General features: G+C 45.7%; 1 protein-coding gene across 1 annotated transcript in view; it reads right to left on the bottom strand.

Annotated features, from left to right (window-relative positions):
- Positions 1 to 9789, bottom strand: part of PRKCI (protein kinase C iota) — a 42483-nt gene extending 32694 nt beyond the window's left edge. The window contains exon 1 of the mRNA XM_056850589.1: positions 9629 to 9789. Coding sequence (XP_056706567.1) covers positions 9629 to 9768 — 140 coding nt within the window. The 5' untranslated portion in view covers positions 9769 to 9789. The remainder of the gene's footprint in view (positions 1 to 9628) is intronic.
- Positions 9790 to 13099: the final 3310 nt, after the last annotated feature.

A 13099-nucleotide genomic window follows, 5' to 3' on the forward strand; every position in this document is an offset into this window, starting at 1 on the left:
CCAGTTTATGCCGAGATTACAAACCAACTCCCTCTGACTCATTTGAACTCTACATGTAGTAATTAGCTCACACACTTTCAGGCAAAAGTTAATAGAACACTAGAGGTAGAACATTACTGTTTCCTTATGTATTAGAAACCCCTAATCCTGAGACAGAAGTGCTACTGGTGAGCAGAAGGGCTTACCCAGGACAAGGCATCACCTGTTCTGAATGGGGTTGCACTCCCCTTTAAGTAACAGGTCTGTAGTCTGGGAGTGCTATTATCTGAAACTGATAATCTGTGCTATTATCTGAAACCGATGAGCCTTCAATAGTTAAAAACAGCAACAGACATAGTTCAATTTTAATGTATTTTCTAAGCATTCCTTTACATTAGGAAGGAGATCTAGTTAATTATACTAGTTACACTTTCATAGACTAAAATACTGCTTGGAAAACTAATTTGCTTATCCTCTCCCCTCATTTCTTCTGATTTTAAACATATGCTCATCTATATGTTTCATTGTTCTGTAACATGTTGCCACTAGATTCTGAGATTTTAAACTTTTAGAAGCTTTTTGGATGAGGATATGTGCCATTATCAAAACAATAACTGTTCTATGGTGATGCACAGATATGGGCAGAAAGTGTGGATTGTCAAATGTTCTGATAGATAAGCAGAGGAGATAATACTGTGAGTACTGAGGGTTGTTTGACCAGGCAGGGGCTTTGAAATGCAATAACTACTTCAAAAGCAGTTACCTTAACAAAAGGCTTGGGAGAACGGGTGATTTAGGTTACTTCACTCTCTTTTCCTCTTAGCAAAGGATACTAAGGCCAGTTTTGATGGCAACCATGTGCATTCATTTATTTTATTTACTTAATATATACCCTGCCTTTTCCCCCAATGGGGACTCAAAGAGGCCTGCATTGCTCTCCTCTCCTCCATTTTATCCTCATAACAACCCTATCAGGTAGGTTAAGCTGAGAGTCGGTGACTGGTCCAAGGTCACCCAGTGAGGTTCCATGGCAGAGTGTGGTGTTGAACCAGGGTCTCCCAGATTGTAGTCCAACCACTACACTATGCTAGCTCTCCATTAAACAGTGCACTTAAGAGGTCACTATGTTTAACAGATTCTGCTTTCCACTACATAGACCACATTACAATAGCACGTTATACAATAAACTTATCTCTGATTTTAATCTCTGTTCTGAGAATTCAAGAAGCAATTTTGCAAACCACATGCACTTAAGCATATTTCAGATATTAACACTGTTAATTAGCACAAAGAGAAGAGCCAGGCTTTTTCTTCTGCTGCATGTTAATTAAGCTAGCGAGCAACTAGCTTAATCAAAGATATAGAACAGAGAGTATACTGCAAGTTCCCAATGAGGATTAGATTTTTCTTTCATAAAAAAGGAATTTGATGCAAGAAAATAACAAGAACGCTATGTCACCTCATTTTGGGAGGTATGTAACTGATTTACAGTACCAAAGCCAGCTTATTGGTTCTTGTAGGTTATCCGGGCTGTGTAACCGTGGTCTTGGAATTTGACGTTTCGCCAGCAACTGTGGCAGGCATCTTCAGAGTAGTAACACTGAAGGACAGTGTCCTTCAGTGTTACTACTCTGAAGATGCCTGCCACAGTTGCTGGCGAAACGTCAAATTCCAAGACCACGGTTACACAGCCCGGATAACCTACAAGAACCAATGAACTCTGACCGTGAAAGCCTTCGACAATATTTCAAAGCCAGCTTATTTTCAATTTCCATGTTATCTGCTTTTTAGGCCTTTTGCAGCATGGCAAAGGCCCCTTGGTTGGCAAACATTAAAGTACTATGGTGATCCCATACATAGAGGGAGAAACTGAGTTACATTTATAGCCTGCTCTTAAGACCAACCAGCCAACCTTTTGGGAAATTTTTGAGCAGTTAAGCATGGGGAACAAGGGTGATCCTGTAGACATTATATACTTGAACTCCCAAAAGGCTTTTGACAAGATACCTCACCAAAGACTCCTAAGTAAGTTTTGCAGTCTTATGGATTAAAAATTGGTTAAATGGCAAGAAGCAGATAGTAGGAATAAATGGACAGTTCTCACAATAGAAAGAAATCGGCAGTGGGGTCCCACAAGGATCAGTATCGGGACTGGTGCTATTCAATTTGTTCATAAATGATTTGGAATTGGGGAGCAGCAGCATAGTACAGTAGCCAAATTTGCAGATGATACCAAATTACTTGAGATTGTGAAAACCAAGGTGGACTGTGAAGAGTTACATGAAGATATCTCTAAACTGGGTGAGTAGGCAACAATATGACAAACAAAGGTCAGTGTTAGTAAGTGTAGAGTGATGCCTGTTGGAACAAAACATCCTAAATTTAAATATACGCTTATGGGATCTGAATGAGCCAAGAGAGAATTAAAGATCTTGGAACGGTAGTGGGGACCCTAATGAAAATGTTAACTCAGTGTACAGCACTGGTAGCAAAGGCAAACTGAATACTAGGAATTATTAGGAAAGACTTAAAATAAATTACCAATATTGCAATGTCCTTTTATAGAGCTACAGTGCAGCCTTATTTGGAATACTGTGTTTTGTCACTATATTAATAAAAGGATATTGTATAGCCGGAAAAATTACAGGAGAGGGCAGCCAAGATGATTAAGGGGTTGGAGCACATTACCTATAAGGAAAGGCTGGAGAGCTATGAAGGCAGCTAAGGGGGTATCTGACAGAGGTTTTTTAAATAATGCATGAGACAGAAGAAGTAGATCGAGAAGTTTTTTCTACCTCTCAGCAGGTTAGACAGAGCATGTGGCTTTATTTTGTTCATTCATTTAATGTATACAGGGACTCAGGGCGGCTTACCGTATATACTCGGGTATAAGCCGACCCGAGTATAAGCCGACCCCCCAAATTTGAGGCCAGAAAAGGGAATTTCTTATTGACCCGCGTATAAGCCGAGGGTCAATAAGAAATTCCCTTTACTGGCAATGCTGCGCTCTAAAATGGCGGCCGCCATTTTAGAGCGCAGGGCCCTGTCCCAGGTCACCCTCCCGCCGGCCTCCGGGCCCTCCCAACCCACCCCGACCCCAGTGCCATTCAAGGGGGGAGGGGGAAGAGCCCCTTACCTGGAGAGGCGGCGAATCGGTGGCGGCGGCGCGGCCTTCCTGGGCTGGCAGGAGGCCCCCACCGGCCGGAGGAAGGGGCCCAGGTGCGCGGTCGGCCGCAGCGCGGCCGGCGGGGGCCTCCTGCCTGGGCAGGAAGGCCCCTACCAGCCGGAGGAAGGCGCCCAGGCGCGCGGCCGGCGGGGGCCTCCTGCCTGGGCAGGAAGGTCCCTGCCGGCCGGTCAAAGGCGCCCAGGCACGCGGTCGGCCGCAGCGCGGCCGGCGGGGGCCTCCTGCCTGGGCAGGAAGGCCCCTGCCGGCCGGAGGAAGGCGCCCAGGCGCGCGGGTGGCGGCGGCGAGGGCCTCCTGCCTGGGCAGGAAGGCCCCTGCCGGCCGGAGGAAGGCGCCTGGGCCCGGCGGCGGCGGTGATGGAGGTAAGTTCCCCCCTCCCTCTTCCCCCCTCCCCCGTATTGACCCGCGTATAAGCCGAGTTCGGCTTTTTCAGCCCTTTTTTTGGGCTGAAAAACTCGGCTTATACGCGAGTATATACGGTACAACATTTAAAACACATTTGAATGAAGAATGCAAATAGCAAGTCACAAATCCCTGAGACTGATGCAGAAGTGGCAATGCACTCTTTGTCTGGGAGACTAGGTCCAAGCAAAATGGTACAAGGGAAACTACCCCTTCAGCAATTAGCTACAATACCCTCTATTGCCCCTTACGCTTTGAGAAAGTGATTACACATGTCGTTACCCTAAGAGCTCATGATACTACAGAATTTTTGTCTTAATTCTGTGCAGATCAAGATAGCTGTTCTTTCAAAGAAGAAATCCCCATGCTTCAACACAGTTCTTCAATATCAGGTACAACAGAATGGATAAATTAACATTGACAGTTTCTTTAAAAAAATAAAGGTACTGATACTGACAATATCTAACTATTCAATCCCTCCTCCAGCTTCCACTATTTTTTTAATTTTTTTAAACTTAATTCATACCCTACTTTCTCCCTAATGGAGACCCAAAGTGGTATACATTGCTCTCCTCTCCTCTATCTCAATTATTCTACATCTTGCTGTATGTAGTCACTGACAGCATGAAGCTGGGCACTCTGCAGAATTATTCCTAATATGCATTTGAACATGACAGACTTAGGCAACTGGAGCTCAGTCACCAGTGCAGTATCTGAGTATACGGTAAAGATGAAAGGCAGAAAAGTCTAAGGTAACAGCTTATTAGTGAGCAAGACTAAACAGATGCCAAATCAACATCAGGATGCACGAATCTCTGCCTCACCTCCCTTGTGCCTGTGTCATCCCACCTGCTTTGTGATGAAACCTGACACGGCCAGAAGCACACCAAACACAACAGATGCAGTGGCTATTATTTGTTCAAAGGAACACTTGAGAATTTTTTCTGAAAAGAACTGCAGAAAGCAGATATGGGCATTCCAGAAGACACACATCGTTTCCTTCAAAACTTAACAAAGGCGAAACACACTGAGTTTTTACAAGACCCACCTTAGGAAAAAAAATATTCCTTCTGCCCCTCCACACAGAAGGAAATACCTTCTCTGAGATAGTACAAAAACATGTTGCAGCAGGCACAGTCTAAGACAAAATTCTTTAGCATTACTGCAAAACTTCTTGAACTATTAGTTGTAAGGGCATTTCAAAAATTTGACAGTATTGAAGGAAGACACAAAGTATTTAAAATCATTAAGCAATATGTGGGAGGAGAGGGGAAAAGGGGCAAATGTCCATTCATAAAAATGTATTCAAAGGTAATCTACTGAACCTGACAGGCAAATTTAACAAAGGGTAGCACTGATTCAACCTCACAGTGAACTCACTGGTACACATATTATGATGGCCACTAGCAAGAGGTTCTTAAATGCCCATGAGCACACAGAAGTGGATATACTAAGTGAGTTGCAACAACCAATGTGAAAGGTGTTGAAAAGTAGATCCCTCTAAATCTGAGGAGCTAGAAAGCAGCAAAAGGAGATGAACAGGGCCAACATGAGCTGCTTGTGAAGTTCCCTGAAGTATCTGTCTAGCCAACACAAGAAATGAAAATGTGCTTGCTGGGCCATTTAATCAGAACTAGTATACAAAGGGCAGGTTGTCATACTACCTCTCTCTTACACACAAGTTGCTCTGATCACCCTGGGGCAAATTCTTGAGTGGAAAGCAGTGATACACAGCGGGCATTCCTATAATTGTAGCAACTGCAAGTAACCCTGCCATGAATACAGAAACTGCTGATGGCTGTATCCATGAATCGAGCATTTACAAAATACACTTCTGCATAGGAAGTAGTGCACAGTCAGAGACAGGTCTGGCCTGCTCACATATAGAAAAGTACAGTATGAAGCAGCCTTGCAATCTAACATTAAGAGTAGCATGACATAAAGAAGGCTTATACAAAGAACATATAGGCTGCAAGGATCTATTTTTTTCAGTTTCAAAGAACAGTGGTAACAAGTAAACTCCTTTTAAATTCCTGCCTTCATTTTGGTTTTCATCATATGAAATGACTCATTCCACTGCCTTGAGTCACAATAATTGATACTTCCAAGTATGTGGTCAAACATCTGATGACTATCTCAGAGTAAGATGGCATGGAGACCTTCCTCTAACCAATACCACCTCACCCAAAACCTGAGGCAAAACATTATTTTGTTCTATAGGGGCAAGAAGAAAAATTGGCTATGAGAACTGCAATCAGTATTAGCATCCTTGTCATCTACCCAAGACGCTTGTAAAAACACCTTACTATGACAACAGGAGGCAGGCTAGCTATGTTAAAAAATAAGCAGCAAGCTCCTTCTTTGGGAATGAGCGCACACACACAAAACACAAGATTATCGAAACAATTTTATCCATCTCGCAATTACATCCTTCAGGTACTTTGTGTCTATAACCAAACTACATCCTGACTCAGCAACATAAGACTCATGTGCTTTCCTATACACTGTCTTGGTACTAGTAACAGAGGAACTGAGTTACTAAAACATCACCTAAAGCCAAAGAGCATCTTAAAAACTAATTTCCCACAAACTAATTTCCCACAGGCTGCTGGACTTGATGGGCCTTGATCCAGCAGGGCCTTTCTTATGTTCTTATGTTCTAAACTAGTTTAACTCACGTGTTTTTCTCAGTAATATCTTTTTTAAGTAAGGAACACATCAACAAACCCTTAACATCTATTATAAATCAGTCACTAACTCAAGGTGCTTTCACTTGGTCACTCAAAGAGGCAGTTATTTGGCCGCTACCTAAAAACACATACCTACAGAAAAATGATGTGGCCAGTTATCACCAGGTTTCTAACCTGCCCTTTCTGGACAAAGTGACTGAGACAGCAGTAGCGAACTAACTCCAAGTGTTCTTGGGTAACTCATCTGCTTTTCACTCTGGTTTCAGGCCAGGCTATGGGACAGAGATAGCTATTCTAGTTTCTAGTTGATTACCATCGTCTGAGTATAGACAAAGGCCAAGACTCTCTGCTGCTTTTACTTGATTTATCTGTAGTCTTTGCTACAGTAGATCATGCCACTGTGTTGTGGCGCCTGGAGACAGAAATAGGTATCAGAGGATGCACGTTGAACGGCTTCAAATAATTCCTCATGGATCGGACTCAAAGGATTGCTATTGGAAACCAGCTGTCATTGGTGAACCTATCTTATGGGGTTCCACAGGACACAATTCTATCTCCCATGCTTTTAAATCTCAATGTAAAGGCTTTAGGGCAAATCATTCATAGTTCTGGTGTTGGTTGTCATCAATATGTTGATGATACGCAGCTCTATATACCCTTATTCAAATATCTTGGTGATGCAAAAGAGGTCCTGAATCACCTGGCAACTGTGCTTAAAAATGAACGAAGTCTAAACCATGAAAAGACATAGGTAATGCTGGTTGGGAAGATGAAGGCCTTGAAGGACACTGTTCTCCCCACTTTCGATGTTCGACTGACCCTTGGGGTCATACCGGATCCAGCTTTATTACTGGAAACTCAAACTGGTTCAGAATGCTGTGGCTCGATTATTAACAGGAGCTAGACGGAGTATGCATATTACTCCCATTTTGCAGACATTCCATTGGTTGTCCATTCATTATCGAGCTCAGTTTAAAGGATTGGCTATCACATATAAAGTCCTTCACGGTCTTGGCTCTTATTTACGGGCCCATCTCTCCCCATGCTCCGCCACAATAACTCCGCTCATGTCAGCTTCTGCAAGTACCAACCTGTAAATGAGCAAAATCAATAACTGCCTGTACATGAGCTTTCTCCATTGTGGCTCCTGCCTTGTGGAATGGCCTGCCCGAGGAGGTCAGGAAAGCTCCCACTCTCATAGTCTTCCACAAACTACGCAAAACTGAATTATTCAAGAGGGCTTTCCTGTGCAGGTAATAAGGCTGCACAGTACAAAATGGTTCACAAACTTACTTTGGACTTGTGGCCTATACTGCAATAATATAGCATATTGTAAGTAGGATGCTATTATGTAATTTCTGTACTGCTTAATGTTTCATGTTAATACTTATGCTATGCTTGTTTCTTTCTAGTGGTTCCAGACTTCTAATCTCCTAATGCAGGGGTGTCAAACACACGGCCCATGGGCCGCATCCGGCCCCTTGGGAGCTCTTATCTGGCCCGCAAACCAGCCACTGCCCCCAGTCCCGATCTGGCTGGCAAGGCATGACCCGACCTGACAGAGTAACATTTATGTTATATCCGGCCCTCATAACAAATGAGTTAGGCACCCCTGTCCTAATGCATTAGTTATTGAACGTCCCATTTTGTTGGCTGTACTGACTCACTATGTGTAATCCACCTTGAGTACCTGTGAGAAAGGCGGATGATAAACAACGTAAATAAATAATAATTTTGAGCAGTAGTTCCAACCTATGGACTGGCCTTACTCAACTAGGATTTTAGAACAGCTGGAGTCATTACAATCATACATTGCATATCACTAGCTTTATTGCAGATAACAGCCCATGCTGAAAGAAGACAATAATATTGGGAGTAGTGTTTGCATTATCCTCTCATGTCTCTAAATGAAGCCACACAATCACATCTAACTAGCATGATGCATATATTAAAAAACTGCACCATACCAGTGTGCACACAGTACAGTTACTCTTCCTCTGCATACCAGCTTCAAGTCCATACTCCTAAATTTCACTCGACCGTTTCATTTCCTTCTGCTTTTTCTCAAAACCCCACAGAACAAACACTCCCACAGCTACACGGTGCTTCATTTTTGAAATTCTGATCTCTGCATGCCACACTCACCCAATGAGTAATCCTCCTACTCACATTTCTCACCCTCCCCCCCCCTTCAGCATTTCCTCAACCATTTCCATCCCAGAAACGTTTTTTCTTCCTGGCATCTGTTCACCTCACGACTCTTTCACCCACCATAAGCACCTGGCTGGCTATGTGACAAGTTCTCAGGCTCACAGTCATAACTGTTTCCCTGCCATTTAACCACTGGTAGTTTAAGCCCCTACTGCCCATCACATGAGAAATCTCTCAGGACAGCTCTCATCCCTAGCTGGGCCAATGCATTCCCCCCCCCCCCATAAGCCACTCTGAAAACAATCCTGGGAATGTAGGAGAAGGGCCCTGGCTCAGTGGTAGAGCATCTGCTTGGCATGCAGAAGGTCCCAGGTTCAGTCCCGGGCATCTTCAGTTAAAGGGACTAGGCATGTAGGTGATGTGAAAGACCTCAGCCTGAAACCGTGGAGAGCCACTGCCGGGCTGAGTAGACAATACTGACTTTGATGGACCAAGGGTTTGATTCAGTAGAAGGCAGCTTCATGTGTTCATGTAGTCATCCCACCAAAAACCAGCAGCAGCCTGGCCCCAAGCTCCCCACTCCAAGACCCCTATGGAATCACTACCCCAAGGTCAGGCTATGCAACCTCCACACTCACTTCTCCCCCCCCCCATTTTCCCCAGGACAAGGCTAAGAAAGGATCCCTGCCGGATCAGACCAAGGATCCACCTAGAGCAGCATCCTGTTCAGCCACATGCGTCAAGGCCTTCCCCCACCCTCCTCCCCACCACCAGGGGTCTTCGCAGGTACACTGCTCCTAACCACAGACGTTCCACACTCCCACCATGGCTCATCGGCGCTGCTAGAACCGACCGATGTATTCGGGGTGTTGTTGCTTTTTTTGGGGGGGGAAGGGGAGGATGAAATGTTATCTAAGGCAATGACTGCCCCTACATCCTATTCCAACAAAACCTGCGAGTGAACTATGCCTTGTGTGAAACGGCTCCCCCCCTTTCTTTCTTTTTTTGTCTTCTAGGATCGACCGATGTCATTCCTTAATTTTTGGTATTATGGATGGACGGGGTGGGGGTGGGCGGCGGAAAACGCAACTCCCCGCCTCACGGGCGCACCCACGGCCCGCCCCACGGATCGCGCACCGGCCGACCAGCACCTCCACCCTACCCGCTACCCCAACGACCCCCGCGCCGCTCCCGACGCCCCCATCCCCAGCCGGCCACTCACCCTTTGTAATACGCCTTGACGCGCACCTGGTGGGCGCTGTCCCCCCCGGGGCCGCCGCCGCCCCCTCCGCCGATGCTGCCCAGGCCCGGGTGAGACATGCTGCTCCCGCCGCCGCCGCCGCTTTCGCGCTGAGTCGGCATCGCCCCCTCGCCGCTTCGCCTCGCTCGCTCCGGCGGCCCCGCCCGCTAGCGCGGCCGGCCCCACCCCGCCGCGGAAGAGGCGAAAAGAAACAAGAGGGCTCTTCCCGCCCCCCCTTCCTCTTCCAAGAGAGCTCCTGCGCGCGCTCACCGCCTCGCGCCGAACGAGGGGGGGGGGGTACGGGAGCCGTTAAACGGACCAAACCCAACCGCCGCGCGGCTCCGCACGAGCCTCTGAATGTGTGTGTGTTTGCGCGTGCGCGTGCGGCGTGAGAAACAAAAAAAGGGAAGGAGAAGAAAGACTCGCCCCTCCCCTATTCTCCGCCCCCTCCCCTTCCTTCACGCAACGTATCAAACTCCTGGGACGGAAGGAGGCGCGGGAATGCGGAACGAACCACTTGTTAAGAAATATAGGGAGAGAGCGAAACAATATATTTTTGGTGTGTGGGGGGGGGGAGGAAATTCCGAATAAAACGGTCGCGGGGCATCGAGACCGAGGCGAATAGGCCGTAACCTGTGAAAACAGGCCGCAACGCTCCTTCTGATCAGTACGAAAAGTACCAACCGGTTTAACCATTATTTCAGATACCACCACCCTATCCTCAGTTAACGCTGATACCTGGTGAATGGCTTGTACCGCGGCACGCATAAAAGGGACGGGGGGAAATGAACAAAGGGTCAGCTTGCTTTAAAGTCTAGAGTCGGCTTAATTACAAGGCGCCTAACACCATAGCTTTCCACCCAAAGTCTGCACAGGAAATTACAAATGTGCGCTGACGACCCTCTTATACTGAATAGCGGCCGTGTCGTCTGTAGCGCGGGGCTACTACAAATCCCAGAATACCTGGCCGCAGAGACCTTTGGGAAATGTAGTTTCCAAACCGAGTAAGCTGGTTGTACAAGCTCTTCAGGTGATGCCTGGACTTGAAGCGAATCGTGTGTTGATCGTGGTATTTTTAGGGCCTTTCACAGCTGACTAATGGCGACCACGTAGGGGTTGGAGGTGGGTTGCCACTGCCTGCCTCTGCGTCACCGTGGTATTCCTTGGAGGTCTCACGTCTGAATACTAGCCAGGGTCAGGGCTGAGAGTGTGTGACTGGCCCAAAGTCACCCAGCAAGCTTCCATGGCACTAGTGGGGATTCGGATTGCCCTAGTCTGACACCTTAACCATCATGCTACGCTGGTTAGCAGATATTTATTACACTGAGGTTGATATACGTATAGGCCGTAAAACCTAGCAATGTGGTTGATGTCAATGGGTACTAACCCTTTCATACTTTCTTGGTGGACTCTGATCTGGAGAAACAGGTTTGATTCCCCACTCCTCCACATGAGCGGTGGACGCTAATCTGGTGAATTGGATAATGTTTCCCTGCTCCTACACATGAAGCCAGCTGGGTGACCTTGGGCTAGTCAAAGTTCTCTTAGAGCTCTCTCAGCCTTGCCTACCTCTCAGGCTGTCTGTTGTGGGGAGGGGAAGGGAAGGTAAGCCAGTTTTATTCTTCCTTAAGTGGTGGAGAAAGTTGGCATATAAAAACCAGCTCTTCTTCTTGTGGCTTAGAATAAAGCAGAAGTCTAGTGGCATGACCTTTCATCAATCAGAACTCACCTAATGAAAGCGGATACTGGAATAAATGTAAATAGTCTTCAAGGTGCCACTGATCTTCTGTTTTGCTACAATAGACTAACACGGCTACCCCCCTGGAATTATTGTGCAATAGAAACAGTGCGTGGTTACAAATGGCAGACTCTAATCTGGAGAAATGGGCTTGATTCCCCACTCTTACACATGAAGCCTGCTGGGTGACCTTGGGCCAGTCACAGCTCTCTCCAAACTCTCTCAGTCCCTTCAGGGGAAGGTGATTGTAAGCCGCTTAAAGGTAGAGAAAAGCGCGGTATAAAAACTAACCCCTCTTCTTCTTTTTGTTTGGGTAACAGCTAGTTCAAATATTTGTTATTTTATTTATTTATTCATGTTATTTATAGTCCGCCTTTCTCACAGGGACTCAAGGCGCATTACACAGTGAGTCAGTACAATCAACAAAATGGAGCATTCAATAAATAATGTATTAGGATTGTAGACATCTGGAACCAACCAGAAATCTAAAAGACAGAAATGAAGCCTAACGTAAGTATTACCATGATACATTAAGCAGTGCAAAAATTACATAATAGGATCCTATTTACACTAAGCTATACACAGCAGTATAGCCCTCAGTCCCTAATCATTTATCCAAGTAAGTTTGTAAACTGTTTTGTACAATGCAACCCTATTACCTGTGCAAAAAACCTCTCTTGAATAATTCAGTTTTGTGTAGTTTATGAAAAGCCAGGAGAGTCAGAGTCTTCCTGACCTCAGGCAGGCCATTTCATAAGGTGGAGGCTACAACTGAGAAGGCACGTATACAGGCAGTTATTGATTTTGCCCATTTGCGGGTTGGCACCTGCAGAAGGACCTACTCAGATGAGTGAAGCTGTTACAAAAACTGCAGATCCAGGACAAAAAAAAAAGTGCAGTTCCAAAAATTCAAGTCATTCGTATTTTGTTAGCAGATGTAATCAATAACAGTGTGAAAAGTAACTACTCCATAGTGCCAGCCTGTCAAGAGTTACTACTCTAAGTCCATTAGAAATGACTGAAACTGCCTTATACTGAATCACACCACTTATCCACTGAGGTCAGTATTGTCTGTTCAGACCAGCAGTGTTGCTTCAAGACCTTTGGCAGAGGTTGTTCATATCCCTTCCTACAATGATCTTTTTTACTGGAGATGCCTGGAATTGAACCTGGGATTTTATGCATGCCAAATAGATGCTCTACCACTAAGCCACAGCCCCTCCCAAACTGGATTTAAATGGATGTAGACAGGAGTAACTCCACAATCCCCTCTATAAACCCAGACCCCGTTTCTTCGTCCCCTGCCAAGGATACTCCCTGCACACTCCAATGCCCATTTTCCACAGAGTGTTTGTTTACCAATGTTTCATCGCTAAAGGAAATCATGGGCGAGGAGGGATTTCTTGCTAAACCTTGTCAACACTAAAGATAAGGGCTGCGATATGTGGGGAGGGAATCCAATGTGATATTTTTAATAGGAACCTTTATTGGGACAAGCATCAACAGAACACAACTGCCTTATACCTAATCAGACCCTTGGTCCATCATGTCAGTTATTGTCGAAGGCTTTCATTGGTTCTTGTAGGTTATCCGGGCTGTGTAACCGTGGTCTTGGTATTTTCTTTCCTGACGTTTCGCCAGTATTCCAAGACACTGAAAGACTGGACAATTCTACCAACTATTTTGTCAGATTGCACAGAGAAGCCATTGAAATT

This window comes from Euleptes europaea, chromosome 5, assembly GCF_029931775.1.
Source record: "Euleptes europaea isolate rEulEur1 chromosome 5, rEulEur1.hap1, whole genome shotgun sequence".
NCBI lineage: Eukaryota > Metazoa > Chordata > Lepidosauria > Squamata > Sphaerodactylidae > Euleptes > Euleptes europaea.